Raw genomic sequence first — 20592 nt, forward strand, 5'->3', positions numbered from 1 at the left:
GTCAGTCTGAGCTGCATAAATAATAATCTCTGACTCTAGAAAGTGGAGCAGTGACTATGTAACATCAGAGTGGCAGACAAGGGACTCACCCTGATTGTCCTGTGGTTTTTTTATTAATCCAAGCTTAGATACTTAAAAGATGAAAGTTTTGGAATAACTTAAAGATAAAGGAAAATTTATTGAATTGCTTTATTCTCAAAGTATACACCAGTAAACTCTTGCTATTCATTAACTGTGTTATATCAAACATTGTAGACTATTTTCAAATGTGGGAAATGGAACTCTCTGATAAGTTAAGAGAAATAAAGACAAATCCTGCCAATCTTCTAGCAGTTGCAGAAAGAGACTTGGCGGGGAACAGTGGGGGCCGGAGGGTGGTGGTGAATAACCAATTATAGTGTTTAAAGATTAACTGGGTATTATAGAAGTGAAACAGGATTAGAAGTAACCAAATATTGTGCATATGATTCAAAAGGGAGAGAAATCTGAGTCTGACAACTACAGTCCAAAAGACTAATGTTGGTACCAAGTAAAATATTGACAATGATACTATAAAATTGGATATACACTGCACAATAATGTCCAATGAAATTGCAAATCTCTTATGGATTGTCTATTACAAGCTGACAAAGTGGTATAGGGTCATTTTTATGAACTGCTACAGCCTTGTGGTGGTGGTGGCTTCAATATAGTGCTACAAAGGGGATTTCTATTACTTTGACACAGTGACAGTGAAAGGATAATATGTACGTTCAAGTTAGTCCTTACATTATAACTTAGAAAGAGAAATTTCTGTAATGAAAATCCTTGTAAACCTCCTTGATGATGTTACAAATAAATGCTGAAACTTTTTTGCAATATCATTAACTACGCTTTTTCAGAAGACCTCTCAAGTTTGACTTGGAGGAATACGTTAAATTAAACAAAATTCACGGGAGTCTAGGAGCAAATGTAACTTAAAGGAATTGAATTAAAAGGCCGGATTTAAATATGGGAAACATAGTCTGAGTGTGGGGGTAACAGGTGGAATTCATGTTAATGACCCTATCATTGTTGTTGAAGTTTGACCCCTTGTTATGACATTAGTGGCCAGAATACAAAAGCACTTGTTCAAAGTTCAGGTGACATAAAAATATCGAACATTTCAAGAATGAAAGAAGTGTTTCAATTTGGCAAGAGATTGCCCACACAATCTGTGGAGGAAATCTAATGCAGATAAAGGCAAATTAATTTACATTGTTTAAAGGGAATGAGAAACATGTAACATAACAAAGGAAGTAGCACAGGGACATTGTGTAATGGCTCTGTATCGTTTGTAGACTCAGCACTGTCCCTGTTGATACAATGTGGAGAAGTACTAAAAAGAATGCACAAAAATAGAGAATACACAGCAGAATAGTGGAATATTAATTTTCATTGGTTATGTTGAATGTTTTAATTCACTGTCCAGGTCGCAGAGGGAATATTAACTCTGAATTATAAGATTCCACCTACTAAGCTAAATCCGTTCTTCAAATTCTTTCACAGGCTGTGATTGGCTAGGGCAGCATTTAGTGTTCATTCCTCATTGCCTTTGAGAAGGTTGTTGTGATCCATCTTCTTGAATTGCTATAGTCCGAGTGGTTTTGGCACATCCACAATGCTGTTAGCAAGAGGGTTCGAGGATTTTGACCCAGTGACTGGGAAGAGGCGGTGTTATATGTGGATGGGAAATTGCTGGTTATGTTCCCATGTATCTGTTGTCCTTGTCTTTCTCAGTCAATAGAGGTTACAGAATTTCATTTTGAAATTTCTGCCAAAGGAGCCTTAGTGAGTTGCAATAGTGCATCTTGTCATGCAGGTCTAAGTTTACTATTTCCTACAATCGTTCTACACTCTTTAAACTTAATAGCATACTTTTACAGAAGCCTGAACACCCGCATCAGCCGGTTTCATAACACTTTCTACCCTACTGTTGTTAGAATACTGAATGGACTCTCAAACTCTTAATGTTCGCCTGTACCAGTGTTTTAGTTTTTGCCACTGTTTACCTATTATTTACTATCTATGCTACTTAACTATGTGAGCTGCCTGTATTGCTCGCAAGACAAAGCTTTTCACTGTGCCTCGGTACACGTGACAATAACTTCAATTCAATTCAATTCAATTCAATATTATACACTGGTGTCACTATGAATGTTTCAGGCAGCAAATGGGGTGCCAGTCAAGTGGGCTGAATTGTCCTGGATTGTGTCAACTATTTGTGTTGTTGGAAAAGCCCTCATCTAGACAAGTGAAGAATGTTCCAACTGTCTCCAGACTTGTGCTTTGTAGATGGTGGACAGGCATTAAGGAGGTACGACATGAAGAATTCTGTGGTGAATAACCAGAATCTGACCTGCTGTTGTAGCCATTGCATTATGCAGCTGGTCCAGTTCAGTTTCTGGTCAGTGGTAACCCCTAGGATGGTGGGGGATTCAGTGATAGTGATGCCATTGAATGTTATAGGAGTGATGGTTCTTGTTGAACTCAATAACTGCCAGGCATTGTAAAGAATGAATGCACTTGCCGCATATTAGCTCAATGTTGCTCAGGTCTAGCTGTATATGGACAACAGACTATTTTAGTACCTGAGGAGTGGTGAGTGGTGTTGAACATTGCTCAATCATCACTGAACATTCCAAGTTGTGTCCTCCAACAATTGTAACTATCTTTTTATTGATCTAGGTATGACTCCAACCAGCAAAGTGTATTCTGTTGCACCCGCCCCACTCCGTCCCACCAGCTCCTATTAATCCTAATTTTGCTGGGGTCCTTGATGCCATACTCGGTTAAATGTGGTCTTGATATTAAGAGAAGTCATTCTCACCTCTCCTTGAGGGTTCAGCTCTTTAGTCCATGTTTTCATCAAGGCTGCAATGAGACCAGGAGCTGAATGACCCTGATGGACACCAAGCCGAGTGTTAAGTTATTACTCGGCAAGAGCGAATTGAAGCTATGTTGATGACTCGTTCCATCACTTAATTGATGATTGTACAGAGTGATGAACAGTCATTGGCCCACCTCAACACTGGTTAGTAGGATCAGAAAATCTTACATGGCTGTTTTGATGTGTGAGCATTTTTGAACAAACAATTTCAAATGGCAGAGGAAGCTTAATGGCAGAAATTCTCAACTTGATTAGCATTAAATATTTATTTAAATTTGATCCACAAAAAAGCAAACCACATGATTCATCCCTACTTGCATTGCAAGGGTAGTAGTGGAACCATTTGAATCATTGGAAACAATGTAATAATATTGCAGCTCTGATGATATTACCTGAGGATTATGTAGTGATAACGAGGGCCTGAGATATGTCTCCGGGTCAGCGTGTGTGACTTGAAGGGAAATTTGTTGATAATTGTGTGGCTATGTCATTGCTGCACTTGCTTAGAGCAGTGCTCGTAGAACTGTAAAAATGATGAAATTTCTTATCCATATGCATCTAGATATGGAGGATCTTCTTCAGGCTGTTCATACCTTTGCATTTGCAGGAACATTGAACATTCAGCCTCAATAGGTCTTTCCTTCTCTTGAAACACATTTTACAGCAGGCTGTTCAATGTTTAGTTTAGTCTATGTTGGTGTATCTGTCACATAAATTGTACTCCTAATGTCATGTGCCCATATTCAACAGAAACTAACTCTCTAGTAAGATTAAGATGGAATTCTAGAATCTGTATTGTGCTTGTGATCTTTAAATGTTAGTGATTCGCTAGACTAATGATGGTTAATGAAGGCCTGTATCAAATTGAAAGATCAAACAGAAATCCTGTGATTGTGGAAATATTTTAAAGCACTAAAAATAAACCTGTTCAGACTGAGCGCTAGTGTCATCTCTGCATTGTTCAGAGATAAAACTGATATACAAAATATACAAAAAAAGGAAAGACTGATTATGGCTTTGTGTGTGGGAAATCACGTCTCACGAACTTGACTGAAATTTCTAAAGAGGTAATGAACAGGATTGATGAGGATAGAGTGGTGGATGTGATCTATATGGACTTCAGTAAGGCATTCGATGGGGTTCCTCATGATAGGCCGGTTAGCAAGGTTTGATCACACAGAATACAGGGAAAATTAGATACAGAGTTGGCTTGAAGATAGAAGACAGAGTGTGATGGTGGAGGGGTGCTTTTCAGACTGGAGGCCTGTGATCAGTGGTGTGCCACAAGGATCGGTTTTAGGTCCACTGCTTTTTGTCATCTACATAAATGATTTGGATGTGAACATAGGAGGTATAGTTAGTAGGTTAGCAGATGACTCCAAAATTAGAGGTGTATTGGACAGAGAAGAAGATTACTTCCGATTACAACAGATCTCGATCAGATACGGCCTTTGGGCTGAGGAGTGGCAGATGGAGTTTAATTTAGATAAATGTGAGGTCATGCAGTTTGGAAAAGAACATCAGGGCAGGATTTATATACTTAATGGTAAGGTCCTGGGGAGTGTTGGTGAATAAAGAGACCTTGGAGTGCAAGTTTATAGTTCCTTGCAAGTGGATTCATAGGTAAATAGGATAGTGAAGAAAGTATTTGGAATGCCTGCCTTTTTTGGTCAAAACATTGAGTATTGGAGTTCGGAGGTCATGTTGTGGCTGTATAGGACATTGGTTAGGTCAGTTTTGGAGTATTGTGTGCCACTCTGGCCTCTCTCCTATAGGAAACTTGAAAGGGTTCTGGAAAGGTTTCAAAGGATATTGCCAGGATTGGAGGGTTTGAGGTATAAGGAGAGGCTGAATAGGCTGGAGCTGTTTTTCACTGGAGCATCAGATGCTGAGGGGTGACCTGATAGAGATTTATAAAATCATGAGGGGAATGGATAGGGTATATAGGCAAAGTCTTTTCCCCTGAGTTGCGTGTCCAAAACTAGAGGGCATAGGTTTAAGGTGAGAGGGGAAAGATATAAAGGGGACCTAAAGGGCAACTTTTTTCACACAGAGGGTGTTGTGTGTATGGGCTGAGCTGTCCGAGGAAGTGGTTGAAGCTGGTGCAATTACAACATTTAAAAAGCATCTGGATGAGTATATGAAAAGGAAGGGTTTAGAGAGATATGGGCCAAATGCTGGCAAATAGGACTAGATTAATTTAGGATATCTGGTTGGCATGGATGGGTTGGACTGAAAGGTCTGTTTCCATACTGTATATCTCTAGACTATAACTGGCAACTGTGGTGTCTTTCATATCTTGACTAAAGTCAAATGGTAAAGTAAAACTTGTGCAGTGATAGCTTGATCAACAGATTTTCAAGATAGAATTTGGAATTAAGCCCTGAAGAAAACAATATTATAGTTTATTGGGCACATTCTTTCTGAATTCAACGCCAATATGCACTGTGATTCTTCTCACGTCCAAGCAAATTTCATGTTTATTTTTGTCTTGTATTATTTCTGCAGATGTAAACCTACAACTCAGTAACAATAACGTAACTCTATTAGGCAATGAGAATGCTGCTGTTGAACTTGAATGCCAGATCATCAACCAGACACAGAGACAATCTCAATTTTCAGTCACATGGTATTTCCAGAATGCTGACAATCCAAACACCATGGAGACAGCACTTCTCAAAACTGATCAAAATAATATCCTGCAATACTTTGGAGACCTTCAGATAGATCCTCAGAAAATGATGAAATTCCAAAGTATCAAAACCTCCAGTAACACCTACAAGTTGATAATACAGAAGGTAGTGCAGAGTGACAGTGGTGTTTACTTCTGTGATGTGGAAGAATGGGTATCTGCCCCCCAGAATGAATGGGTTATACAAGGACATGCTCGCTCTGGATCAACAGTTCTTCAAGTTCAGATACCAGGTAATATATATATATATTTCACCAGAAACCAACTTGTTCAATTAGGAATATGTCTTCTGGAATATGTTTCTGAACCAGGTTGCATGGAAATGATGCAAGTTATGTTAACGTTAGAATTGAATTTTTGGTTAATTGTATATGAAATATTGACCGTTTTCTTTCTTTTCACTGACATTTGACTCAAACACAACCTTCAGAAAGATGAGTTACTTCTGGTGTGTGTGTGTGTGTGTGTGTGTGTGTGACTATTATCTTTATATCTCTATAATTCAAGTTGACAGCTGGTATGTAGAGAGGAAGTGAAGGTTTTCATTCTGATACTTGACAAGTAAACTGCAGGAAATGCTAATATAATCCGGTCAGAATGCAAATTGGTGATAGTAAATTGCCCCAGTAATTGCCAATGTTATATATATTGAGGGACTTAGAAGAAAACTGCCTTTCATCTCAGGGATTTAGGTGCTGATCTTGCCCAACTTCTGAAGATTTAAAATTCCCCTGTCTTCTGCTTATAAGGGCCGTACATTTAAGTCATTCAGGCAAGCTCAGTTCAGTTCTTAGTGTCTGCATGCTCAAAGTGCACAACTTCTCACGCATACAAACGTACAAATTAGAAACACGAGTAGGGCATTTGGCACTTTGAGCTTGCACTGCCATTTGATAAGATCAATGCAGATAAGATTGTAGTCTTAACTCTACTTTCCTTCCTATACCTTAATTTGTGGCTAATTGACTTTAACTCCGTAATCTTGCTCTGACAACAGAAAATGAGAGTTATACTATGTTGTTTTAGTTCTGAGGTCAAACTAAAATCACTTTGGAAAACAGAATAAGGTGTGGTACATACTCCTTCTGACTGTAATGTACCTAAATTGAAAGTGAAACCCAGGTTTTAAGTTGAGTTTGGATACATGATTTGGACTGTGATTTGAAATTTTATCTGTCGCCTCAGAAACCTGATTATTTGAATTCCCGACTCTCATTTAAATCTCACTGGCCAACTTACAACCAATAATTGTCAGGGAGCCAATGAGAAACACAGAAAATCAAGCACCTCCTGCCCAACACAAGGTAGCTGCTATTACCTGGATTTGGCCTTGTGGACTGTGCAACAGGAAATCACATGGTTGGAAAGTGGGGGAGGGTATTGGTGTTGGGAGAGCTGCCCATGTAAGTGAGAGGCCTAAGCGTTCCCTGTGGGCTCGAGAGGAGCACTATTGCGACTCATAGCCACAAAGGGAAGAAAAAAATCTTAGCTGTTCTGTTAGTCACAACTCTTCCTCCCCCATACCTTCTCTGATGAGAAAGCTGCGGTAGCACCTCACAGTTTTCTGAAAGATAAATGAAATGTTTTTTTCTGTTAATCTGCCTGTTATTCTTTTGGTCAGTTCATGTTAAAATTAACCATGGAAACTTCAGTCCAACAAGTTCACAATTGAGATTGGCTTTCAGTTGGCAGTCTGTTTTGAAAGGTGCAGGCTTCCTGGGTTTTGTCAGTCACACCAGCTTCGGTTGATGTTTTATGACATGATGGTGGCTCAGAGGATTTAGGTCTCTAGGATGTAGGTCTCTAAAATGTGTGCATTTTCCTTTTCCTTTTCCTTTACTCACCATCTTTCATTGGAAAAATACACATAAATATGCTGGCAGAGCAATCAGCATTGTCATCAGAAAAATGTATTTTCATAACAAAAAATGAAGGACATGCACGATGTCTCCTTTATAATTGATACTTGTTATTAAGTACATTTGATTAGAGCGAGATATTGAGGTCGGAATCTTGAGTTGAGAGGTAGAACCATCTATCAGACAAAAATGAACATTCTCTCACATTTTCTCTCAAACACCAGCGTGTTGCTATTAAAGTCTGTTCAGGTAAAGGGCAGGATTCAAATTTGGGGATTCTCTGAATCCTATAGGAATGTAAGAGACATTGAAAGGAAATAAAAATTATGCATGAAAAGAAACTTATTTTCAGCGTCAATCACAGCAAGAACAACAATATAAATTGTGAGCACCAATGGCAAGGTTAACACTTTTTACCCATCTTTATTGTCCTTGAAAAGCTGAAACAAGTCCGTACCCCAAATAATAACAATGTCTAACTTCAGAAGCATTTAATTGGTTGTTCAATGTGTTCTGAAGTCCTGAAATGATGCAGAATGCAATAATAATACAAATTATTTCTTTGTTGGTGTTAAAGTCGTTAATCTTAACTCACGTTCCATGAATGCCACAGCACTTTCTTCAACAGTCTTACTCGTTAATGCAATAATTAAGGTACTGATTAAATAACTGCTATTTTTGCATAACAGTTATGAATTGAAAAAAATAGCCTTTAAATAATTTTACCAAAATCATAAACTTTTCAAATGAATGCAAAATAACAAGTGAATATTTTCTTTATTTACATCCGGAGTTGATTGTCATTCCATTGGAGCATAGCCATATTCCTTACTCTTCCCATTCCCAGTGGTGCATAAGGCCAACAAAGCACATAGTTACTTACACTTGCCCTGGCTGGAACTTTCAGGAAAAGGCCAGTGGCCTGCTATCAGAAGCTATGTCTTGAGGAGCACCAGCATTTAGCTGAGCAAGAGATTGTACTGCTCTTGTTGCCTCCCTTAATCGTATTAACTTAATAACTTACAGGTTGACCATCTAGGCTATCGAGTCCTGAAATGGAGCTTGAACCTGGGTTCCTGGCCCAGAGGCAGAGCTGCTACCTATTGCATAACAAGATCTCCCCACATGTTACTGACTAACCATTTATTATGTACCGATGTTGAAATGCAGTCAACATTGAGATTGCACCAAGGTCTCAATAATGGGGAGGCATGGTGGCTCAATGGTTAGCACTACTGCCTCACAGCAACAGGGTCTTGGGTTCGATCCCAGCCTTTGGTGTCTGTCTGTGTGGAGTTTGCACATTCTCCCCATGTTTGTGTGGGTTTCCTCCGGTTTCCTCCCACAGTCCAAAGATGTGCAGGTGAGGTGAATTAGCCATGCTAAATTGCTGATAGTGCTAGGTGCATTAGTCACAGGGAAATGGGTCTGGGTGGGTTAATGTGACCCATTGTGACTGGTTGGCCGAAGGGCCTGTTTCCACATTGTAGGGATTCGAATCTAATCTAAAGAAACATGAACCTAAGCTAGTCTGTTATTTTCATTGGCTTTTGTTTCATGATTTGAGTAGCTGCCATAATATTATCTAGAGTGAACAAAATGATTCAGAGTTTTTATTACATGCTATATATCATTACTAGAGCAGTCACACTTAGCTTTAATTATATCTCTGTCCCGACTTTAGTAAAAATATAATTCAATGAGACAATGGAATATCAAAAACCATAAAGTTATAGTTTTTAGGGTCGCAGTATTTGAATGGTACATTTACTGTGCATTTCAGCTAAAAGTGAAAGGATGTAGCAATTTAGTACCTATCTGCTGTATTAACTCAGGATGATGGAGTTTTATCATTCAATGGCTGGATTTTACATTGTGATAAGAACAGTGAAGATGAAATTTCCCTCCTGGTGCAGTTGAGAATGTTGTGGTCTTTTATTATTTTGACACATTTCAGTATTTATACGTGGCTTTCCTTGCAGCTTTGACCTTAGCAAACCCAATGGAACAAAGGAAAATTCTAGCAGCAAATCTACATTAAAAAAAAATGCATACTTATAGCTGATGGCATATGCAATGACATAGTACTGTGATAGCTGGACTCAGGTTCTGTTATTTGACTGATGTGGTTTAGCAGCAGCGATGATGAGTAATCCTGAGAAACAGTCTCTTTGTGCCTACTTGCTCCTGCAGTGGTATTGCTGCTGGCACTCTCTCATCAGCATGTCAGGCCATTTACTTGGGATTGGACTACACAGCTGCTGTGAGCTGGTGCTAACTCTGCATCAAAGCTTGACTCCAATGAGTCACCAGCATGACCAATCCCTGAAGGTCACACTAATGGAGCGCTGACTATTATTATGACACCCTTGAAGGAGCCCACAGCAACACTTAGGATCACTGTAAATGACAACTCAGACACCCTAGAGGTAGCATATACTCCAGACTCAAAATTGTGCTCAAGGTACAAACCATCCAGTAAATTGTGTGTTGTTCTTTTTACAGTCTTAAAAGATAGAAGCCTTGGATTTTACTAGCATTCTTAGGTTGACTTTGAGTCAAGGGGCTCTTAAAATAGCATGGGAAGGTGGAGGTTTATATTTCCATCATCTTCCTAATGTCTTTTTGACAGTATGTAGAGTCATCTGATTGTCCTCCTCCCACCCAAAAGGGAATTGAGCCACTGAAGTGGATATTCAGTGGTCTCTTCTCACCACTGCTTCAATTTTACCAGATGTGGGTGGGCCTCTGCATCATGGGGAACCTGCACCTGATGCATCTTGGAGGAGTGCATAGGACAAGAGGCTATGACCTAATTGGATGCTGTTGCCTCATTGATGACCCCCGTCAGACCACATTCACCCTCACCTTAGAAACAATAGTTATATCCATTACGTCAGTCCAACCAACCTCACTCCATCACCAGGGCCTACCTGACTGGTCTCTGTGCTCCAGACTCCACTTATCTGATTAGACAACAATATCCTTCAATGGCATCCTCTTCTTCCAGTACTGGGCACAGAAGGACTGAGTTCTGGCAGCTGACAAGGTGCAGCCCTCAGTCCCACACACTACTGCAGCTTGCAGGTTGCTTCCTGCTTCAGGCCTATCAGCAGGAGTGCTGTTGTGAGGCTATGCCCAACCCACTCTTGCTCATGTTAACACTGAGAGAGTTTGGTGATCAGCAAGGATGCTACAGCCTGAGCAAGGAAGAGCAAAAATAAGGAAAAACTAGAATTGAATGCCTTGTAGATTCTAATGATAGATCCTCGTATTAATAATTTTCCTGGCACTGCCTACATTTACAGTCTGACTAATAGGTAGGAGTCACAAACAAGGGGCAAGAGGACACAGCTGGGGACCTGTGGGGGTGGCTTGGTGGCTCAGAGTGGTTAGCACTGTTGCCTCACAGCACCAGGGACCCGATTCAATTCCAGCCTCAGGCGACTGTGTCTGTGTGTAGCTTGCACTTTATTCTGCTCTGGTTTCCTCAGGATACTCTAGTTTCCTCCCATGATCCAAAGATGCACAAGTTAGGCGGATTAGCCATGTTAAATTCCCCATCGTGTTCAGGAATGTGTAGGTTAGGTGTTTTAGCCACAGGAAATCCAGGGTTATAAGTTAAGGGGATGGATCTGGGTGAATATGCTCTTTGGAGAGTCACTGTGGACTTGTTGGGCCGAATGGCCTTTTTCCACACTCTGGGGATTCTATGATTCTTTCTGATTAACCCAATTGTTAATAACAGCCGAAGGCTCGTCTGCATTCAGGGCTGGGGGATGCTGAAGGCTTCTTCTGGCCAACAAGGAATATGACATGACTGGAACAATACCCTTGCTCTTTTGACACATCTAGCCTCTGATCTGCTGTAGGTTATCTGGAAATCCCTCATTCACTAATACCAGTACTTCTTCCACAATGCATCAGGAGATCTGCCACTTATCTTCCCATTCCTGGAATGGCACTTCAAAAACATAATTATTTGGATGTGATAAAGTGCTGTAAAGATGGAAGTCCTTTCATCTTTAAAGAAGGAAGTTGTGATATAGAATATGGAAACAATGCTAATACTAAGTAGTGGATTAAAATGCAGTGCCTAATGTAAATGTTTAGTTGTGAAACTAGAGCACGTTATGTGTGACACAACTGAACATTGAAACAACATACTATATGTAAATTGAATACTTGAATTTTAGGTATTTTCAAAATACTTATTTGGGATTGCTGACAAAAAAGACTTTCATGAGTGAATGACTTTCAACTAAACTGGAAAGTCTGTTTAATTTTTAGAATAAGTTCCACATTGAATGCCATTTAGTCTTCATATAATGTAAGTTATATTCTGACTGCTTTTTACTGCACAGTTGAAAATCGTGGAATTGAAACTTAAAAGTTATCTTATCAGAAAAATTTGCTTCAAGTTCAGATTCCATTTTTAGGTTGGAAACATGAGCGCATACCATACAATGTTTCAAAGAATGCTATTGTTTCTAATTTGTTTCGTCTTTTTTTTCCTAGGTGCTACTCTTCACTCAAAGGCTTGTGCATCATCATCTCTCTTCTACTTCATATTCATCTACCCATTTATAGTCATCCTAGCTCTTATCGTTGTTGCACTTTATTTTTATTTGAGGCCAAAGAAACCACAGAAACCTATTAATGAAAAGAGCCTTTGGACACCGATAGAAACATTCATTGATGATCCTAAGAGTGAAGAAGAAGAAAATATAAAATAGCATTTCAATTTTGTTATTTTTTTTTAACTCTCTATTGTAGCTATGGGAACTGTGTCATAAATAGCAGCAAGATATCCCTTGTGGTTAAGAAAACAGTGGTGTCAGCCAAACAGAACATTAATTATCATTATCCTTTAAACTAGAATTGATAAACTTTGCTGAACAAGAAATGTATAAATATGTTTTCATTAGTTTTGCTGTAATTTGCCAGAAAACTCAGCTTCCCTCCTAGTTCAAACAACTTCACTTCATTCTTAGTTCCAGTTCATATTATTGCAAACATTTAAGATTTGGGAGCCTTCTTTTTGTACTTTTCAGTTCCTAAATTTAAATTTAAACTTTTAAAAAAAACTTGACATGCATTTTATGAAGATTTTCTTTTCAACCCTTTCCATGTATTGAAATTATTGCAACCAATGCCCCAAATCCAGAGCACCTGTAACTTTAAAGTAACAAAATAAGCAGAGTATTAGATTCTTAAAAACCTATCAGGCCAAGCTCTGAAAAGCAATGTGATGTTATCTTAGAAATTGTGCTCAGGGTTGGACTTGTCAAAATTGCTGCATCAGCAGAGAACAATTAGTTATTCAGTATTTAGAAAGTGATTGGCAGACACACCATTATATATAGTAAACAACTTTGTCGTTGGGATACAAAGTAGTTGTCTAAACCTTAGAGATGGTGCAGAGCTGTTTACTCTTACTACAGTATGAGACTGGATTCATTTTTATTTATTCATTCTTATAATGAGGTGGCTGAAATAACACCTCATTGAAATACATAAGAGTGCAAAAAGTATGGGATGAAAGAACATTATTCAAATCTCAACAACAACAATAACTATAAAGGAAGAGAAATGTATTTAAGTGATTATTGAAAAGTTTGAAAGTTCTTCTAAAAAATAGTCAACGTTTGTAATGTAATTTTGAATGCTGGTTTAATGCTGAAAAATGGAATGATTATAGTGGGGTTTCAAATGGCCTGTTGGAGATGGGTGGAATGGTTTTCATCAAATGAATATGGCATGTGATTTTAGATGTCTTAATTACATTGGCAGACAAGAGAGAAGCTATTTAAAATTTGTTTCTGAAAGATAATGTTAGGATGTGACGGGAGACAGGATTTAAAAAAATATGCACCATGCAAAAGTGTGTTGTAGTGAGGCGCAGATGCTCAGCTATTCAAGAAATTGGCAACATTTCTGGGACCAGGACTAGACTGAGACAGTATTATGTGTGACAGTGTGTAGGTCTGTGCAGTTGGAGTCAGAATGTTTATAAGCTTCTCTGATGGCATTTATTTAGCCATGCATGAGGAAACAGATTTTTTTAAAAAGTCTTATTTTAGGTGAATATGGTAATAAGGGATTCTGATATTTAAGGTTTATACTGGAAATGAAAAAGGGGATAACAAAGAGTTTTTTGTTTTCATATTTTCATTGATTTTATAGCTTTTTAGTATTTATACCTGTTTTGGCACAGTTTAGCATTATTACAACAAGGGAATATTTGTGCGCAGTCAGATATATTGCATGCAAATGACCAAATATTTAACTAAAGTTGGACCAGTTACCAGAATTCAGCAAAACAAGAAGATTGCTAAACAATGGGGTAGGAAAAAGTGTTTGAAACATTTGTTGCAGTTCAGGAGTTGCAAAGTTATAGACTCCTCTGCCAGATTCCATTCCAGTGTGAAACACATTGTTGGTGAATACTTTCAAAATACTCCAAATGAACTATTTTAGCCACAAAATACTTTAAGATGATCAAAGGCATGTCAGGGAAGGCATTATCAGCTGGCATTGAAGTGCCATGGTCCAAACAACTGTCATTAATGAGAGGGATGGCCTAGTGGTTTTATCGCTAGGCTATTAAGCCTGAGACCTGGGAACTGACCAAGGGAGCCATGATCAAATCCCACCACAGCAGCTGGTGAAGCTTGAATTCAAAAAAAGAAAATTATGGAATTAAGAGTCTAACTATCGATTGTTGGAAAGATCCATCTGGTTCACTAATGTCTCTTTGGAAAGGAAACTGCTACCTTACCTAGTCTCGACCCCAGACACACGGTAATATGGTTGACTCTTAATTCCCTCTGGGAGAAAGTGAGGACTGCAGATGCTGGAGATCAGAGCTGAAAATGTGTTGCTGGAAAAGCGCAGCAGGTCAGGCAGCATCCAAGGAGCAGGAGAATCGACGTTTCGGGCATGAGCCCTGAACAGTTCATCCACTTTACTAACACCTTCCACCCCGACCTCAAATTTACCTGGACCATCTCAGACACCTCCCTCCCCTTCCTAGACCTCTCCATTTCTATCTCGGGTGACCGAATCAACATGGACCTTTACTATAAACAGACCGACTCCCACAGCTACCTAGACTACACCTCCTCCCACCCGGCCCCCTGTAAAAACGCCATCCCATATTCCCAATTCCTTCGTCTCTGTCGCATCTGCTACCAGGAGGACCAGTTCCAATACCGAATAACTCAGATGGCCTCTTTCTTCCAAGACTGCAATTTCCCCCCCAAACGTGATTGTCGATGCTCTCCACCGCATCTCCTCCACTTCCCGCTCCTCCGCCCTTGAGCACCGCCCTTCCAATCGCCACCAGGACAGAACCCCACTGGTCCTCACCTACCACCCCACCAACCTCCATATACCTCATATCATCCGTCGTCATTTCCGCCACCTCCAAACGGACCTCACCACCAGGGATATATTTCCCTCCCCTCTCCTATCAGTGTTCCGAAAAGACCACACCCTCCGTGACTCCCTCATCAGGTCCACCAACCCAACCTCCACTCCCAGCACCTTCCCCTGCAACCACAAGAAATGCAAAACTTGCGCCCACACCTCCCCCCTTTCTTCCCTCCAAGGCCCCAAGGGATCCTTCCATATCCGCCACAAATTCACCTGCACCTCCACACACATCATTTACTGCATCCGCTGCACCCAATATCGCCTCCTCTATATTGGGGAGACAGGCCGCCTACTTGCGGAACATTTCAGAGAACACCTCTGGGACACCCAGACCATCAACCCAACCACACTGTGGCTCAACACTTCAACTCCCCCTCCCACTCCACCAAGGACATGCAGGTCCTTGGACTCCTCCATTGCCAGACCATAGCAACACGACGGCTGGAGGAAGAGCACCTCCTCTTCCACCTAGGAACCCTCCAACCACAAGGGATGAACTCCGATTTCTCCAGTTTCCTCATTTCCCTTCCCCCCCACCTTGTCTCAGTCCCAACCCTCTAACTCAGCACCGCCTTCCTAACCTGCAATCTTCTTCCTGACCTCTCCGCCCCCATGCCCACTCTGGCCTATCACCCTCACCTTAACCTCCTTCCACCTATTGCATTTCCAATGCCCCTCCCACAAGTCACTCCTCCCTACCTTTTTATCTTAGCCTGCTTGGCACACTTTCCTCATTCCTGAAGAAGGGCTCATGCCCGAAACGTCGATTCTCCTGCTCCTTGGCTGCTGCCTGACCTGCTGTACTTTTCCAGCAACACATTTTCAGCTCTTAATTCCCTCTGGGCAGTTATCGATGGGCAATACATGCTGGCCAAGCCAGCGATGCCCACCTCCTGTGAATAAATTTTTTTTTTAAATGTGTGGAAAACTATACATGGACATGGCACAACTGAGAACCACTGCCTATTCAGGTTTCCAATTGGTAGACGGGACTTTCAAAGATGTACCATCTGATATAAGCCAATCAAGATAATTAATGGTATTGAAGATCACAATTACTCTCAATTCCTTTAGGTCTGCCTCTTTCCAAGCTAGCATTGGAAGTGCCTATAGTTTCTAGTTCTTCCTACAGTACTGTAGACATTGGGTGAATACAGTTTTGACATCAAGGACATTGCAGCTGTCAAATAGCTGACCTCTGACAGTTGCCATCCTTGTTCCTTCATGCCGAATAGCAACATCAAATAGATATTGGGTTGTAACAGTTGAAACAGGGTACAGACTTTAACTTGGCCTATCCATTGGGAAAGCAATGGTATCTCCCATTGCTGCTGCGACCTAACCTGACTCTACTTTACCTTCACAAGTAAGCAAAACCCTAATTTAAAAATGTAACATATAAATGATCAGAGTAGGACTTGGTCAATTTTCTGCCCCCTTGGAACTGGCGAAGTTTCACGAGGTATTAACCATTTGTTTCCAGTTCACCAACTGAACACATTTAAGGTGTGTGTCTTGAATTGGTCAAAGCCTTTTGCTGGTCATTTAAGGGTTGTTCCTTATGTCTCCAAAAGACAGTATTGACAGAAAAAATTTATATTTTAAAATAGTTACCATCTAGGGGATCATGTACTGTTAAATAATCTCTAGATATTGCTACTTTTGGCTTTATATGAATGTAAGATTTGTTTTTTATAAATGATATATAGAGTAACCACTTTATGCTGGCAAGTTAATTCTTAATAGATAGGTCCATTTTGTACAGCTTATAATTTAAATTTCACAAACATTCTTTTATGTTTTTTATGAATAAATGCTGAAAATTCTATCTTACAAAGTTAAAGTTAAAATGAGAGCATGTTTGATTACTGTCACAGATTTGTGAGAGGATGGCAAGCGAGAAGGGACACATCAGCAAATTGGACCATTATTCCAATTTTGATTCTCTGATTGGGTACAGCTACTTGGAGTGAAATCTGTCTCATTATATTAGGGAAAAGTACACGGAGTTTGCAGAGTGATTATATTGCAGAGTACTTCAATTATACAACGGCAAGCTGAAATGTTGCAATGCCAGCAACTGCTAGTAAATTCCTTAAAGTCTATGAAGGCTACAAATTACGTTTCCAAAACACAGCTGGTTTCAATATTATGAGAGTGTGAAGATGACTGGCTGTCTGTTTCTAGTGACCTCTGGCACAACACACCACATTAGGAAAGATGGCGCACAGTGGGCATCCTGTACTTGTGCCAGAAGCATGAAGCACATTGTCATTCAGTCAGAGCCTATTAGTTATGTTGCACCATTCTGGACCTCTATCTCAGATGAATTCGATTAGATGCAAAGCTTTGCTCCACATGAACACAGTAAAAGCCCCAGGATTATCAGAGAATGTGATTTTAGAAAAAAAATTGTGGATGGTTCTACTGCTGTAGCTTGTAATTTATGAGATTGTGGAATGACAATGAAGTGGGATTTGCGAAGGAGCCTAAGATACCATCATTCCAGATGGTTTCAGCAGTGTCAGATACTGCAGCCAACTGGTCCTGTAACCAGCATCTCTGCACCACTCTCCTTGCATTGGCCTCTGTGCCAATCTGGGTTCCCTTCAGACCTTCAGTTGTTAACCCCTCTGCAGAAAAAGATGCTGTGCCTCTTCACCATTTTTAGGAAGGACCCCAGTACTCCATCAGATAGGATGAAGGCCTTCTCTTTGTCTGCTGTTCCAGTCCTCTCTTTATTGTGTGAAATGTTCTCTGATACTGTTGCTCTTTGGCTTTAAAGCAAGCCTGCACCCATGCTAGCTCTGTATAAAACTGGGTCCCTACTGATAGACATCACAGTCATGGAGATGATCAAGCAATGTAAAGTTTGCATGCTGTCTGCTTCACCACAATCCACCAAGATTGGAACTGTGTGTTGCAATTCTCAAATGAGGCCACAAACGAGTCATATCAAGCTTTTAGCTCACAATGCATACACTATTTCATCTGAAAAAGCCCCACTTCCAATTCCAGGTCAGACGTCTGACTCTTAGCTGTTTGGTAATGAGCTAAATAGCACGTGAACAGAACAGATGGATATTTCTACACTCAACCCTGTGAAGGATGAAAATAACTATTGAGGAAGCAAAATACAATTAACGCCATTAGTAATGTCTTTCCACACCCCCAGTGGTACAGGCCATTGTGCCCTTTGTTTTTCATAGTGTATTTTCTCCTTAAAATATTTGGATTCTGACTGAAATTGTGGGGGAGTTAATGAACGTAATGCTTTGAGTACGTGCTTCTTACAGAAATGAGATCACACGACCTCTTTGCCCGGCAGCAAGGTTGGATTAAAAAAAAAGTGATTGTAGCTCTTAACCATGGCCATAATACTGAGAAAAAGCATCAGGTAGTGCATACCAGGAAGCATGATTAATTTATTAATGTGGTATCACTGAATGAACTGAGCAAGATATGAAATGAAGAAGGAAAAGCACAACTTTAAGTGACAAATCAAGGAAATATTTGTTTCAAAATGTTGCATTTTAATAGGTCAATATTTTAACAACTCACTGGTCCAGAAATCCTAGTGTTACTCCTATTTCAAGGAACCAAGCAATATTGCATCCAATACAGAAAGAGACTATTCAACCCCTTGTGGCTGCACTGCCTCTCTGCATAAGCAAGTTATCCAGCGACATTCTCCCACTTTCTCCCCATAACCCTGTACATTGTTTTTTTTTCAAATAGCTACCTAAATCCCTCTTGAAGGTCTCAGTTGAACCTCCCTCCAAAACACATTCAGGCAGTGCATTAACAATTAGTTGCTTGAAGAAGATTTTCCACATGCCACTTCTGCATGTTTTACCAGTTAGTTAAAATGTACGCCTTTCCTTCGCAGAACTTTCACAAGTAGGCATGCTTTCTCCCAATCAATTCTGACCCAGATCCCTCATGATTTTGAATATCCTATAAAACCTCCTCTCAGTATTCTCCTCTCCAAGAAAATGGACTGGTCTTCTCCAATCTACCTTCATAACTTACATTCTTTCATTTTTAGTGCAGTTTGGATTATTTAATAAATGATTTCTAATTGCACAATCACAAATAAACGTGGATATACTCTGAGGTTGGCAAACACAGGCTGGTGAGTACAATCAACATGTGGTCCCCAGCGAATGGTCAATGGGGAATATTGTTTGGTATGATCCACAGCTGTTGAGACATATAGCCAATGTACCTGAAATCACTCTAGCACTGAAACTCAGATCATTTTACTCATTTGTGTAGGAGGTAAAACATCGTTCTTGGTCTGACAGCAGCTAGCTATATCATGCTGCTATTTTGTGGTAACCCATAAGTGGTTTTCTCCACTAACAGGATACAAGGCGATAAATTTTTGTAGAGGGCTGGAAAGTCCATAGATAACTTAGGGCAAATGAGTGTTAAATTTACTTTTCAAATGATACCAAAATAACTGAAATGAAGCAAAAGTGAGCTCACGTTCAGTAAACAGCACAAAGTAAAGTGCAGTTACACTATACAGTCCCAGTCAGCTCATTGAACTTTGAACTCAAACTCGAAAATAGTCATTGCGTGTCATATAAAATGGTCAGGTATCCGTCTGACAGCTAATTTCACACAATTAATTTTCCATTAGAGTCAAGAAAATTGAGTGCAAGCAACTGCTGGCCAGTTATATTCCCATCCTGTTTTGCTCCATTACCCAATTTCACACCTTTGGATCAGATGACCAACCACTGTGGAAAGACTGGGGGAAAACTGTGAAGAGTCCATTAAAGAGCAGATATAGGCCACTCAACCTATAGTCTGCTCTGCCATTTAAAGAGATAGTGGCTCATCTGATAATCCTCAATCCTGTTTACCTGCCCTTTCCCCACAACTGTTGTTTCCCAGCAGATTACAAATCTTTGACAACTCTCTGTGGTAAAAAAAATTCCACAGATCCACTATCCTTGAGAGAAAAAAAATCTTCCGCCCTCTGTTTTAAATGTGCAACCCCAACCCCATGCTGAGCTTATTCCATCTGGTCCTAGATTCTCCCACAAGGAGAAACAACCTTTCTGTTATTACCCTGTCAAGTCGTCTAAGAATCATATATGTTTCAAATTAAGTGGGAATGAAAGAGAAACAAAGCATCCAAGAGGGAAGATTGGGAGGTAGATTAAACAAGCAATATCAGAACATGATTAATAGTGATCAAAAAGTCATGATAATTATACATTCAATTGTTAGTGCATTGTCTTTAGGGCAGGGCCTGGACATGTTCTTGTGGTGCAGTGGTAGTTTCCCTACATCCAAGTCGGGAACCCCTGGATGAAGTGCCTACTGCTCTAAAGGTGAGTTCTAACATCTCTGAGAAGGTTGATTTGAAAATATCTAGAGCTGGAACCAAGAAACTGCAACATATCTCCCTCTGGTGGTCAGTAGCAGTTTCAAATTTCTTATTTAAGAAATGAAAATCATTGAAAAGAATTTCAAAATAATACATTTAAATAGGGGACACAATTGTTCGTGGAATGTAAGTTGTAATTGACCAGACCAACCGTATTAAGAAGATAGCCTAGACCCTAACTTTTTCTTATTTTAAAGGTAAGGCGTTGCATTCCAGATGCTGTTTGATTGATCAAACTACTCGACTTTAAGCAAAACACATTCACTTCATTTTTACACTACAGTTAAATACA

General features: G+C 39.9%; 1 protein-coding gene across 1 annotated transcript in view; it reads left to right on the forward strand.

Moving 5' to 3' along the window:
* The window catches only part of LOC140486289 (immunoglobulin superfamily member 3-like), a 95053-nt gene extending 78397 nt beyond the window's left edge, over positions 1-16656 (forward strand). The window contains exons 9-10 of the mRNA XM_072585218.1: positions 5417-5833; positions 11978-16656. Coding sequence (XP_072441319.1) covers positions 5417-5833; positions 11978-12195 — 635 coding nt within the window. The 3' untranslated portion in view covers positions 12196-16656. The remainder of the gene's footprint in view (positions 1-5416; positions 5834-11977) is intronic.
* The last annotated feature ends 3936 nt before the right edge of the window (positions 16657-20592 follow it).

This window comes from Chiloscyllium punctatum, chromosome 15, assembly GCF_047496795.1.
Source record: "Chiloscyllium punctatum isolate Juve2018m chromosome 15, sChiPun1.3, whole genome shotgun sequence".
NCBI classification, from domain to species: Eukaryota; Metazoa; Chordata; class Chondrichthyes; order Orectolobiformes; family Hemiscylliidae; genus Chiloscyllium; species Chiloscyllium punctatum.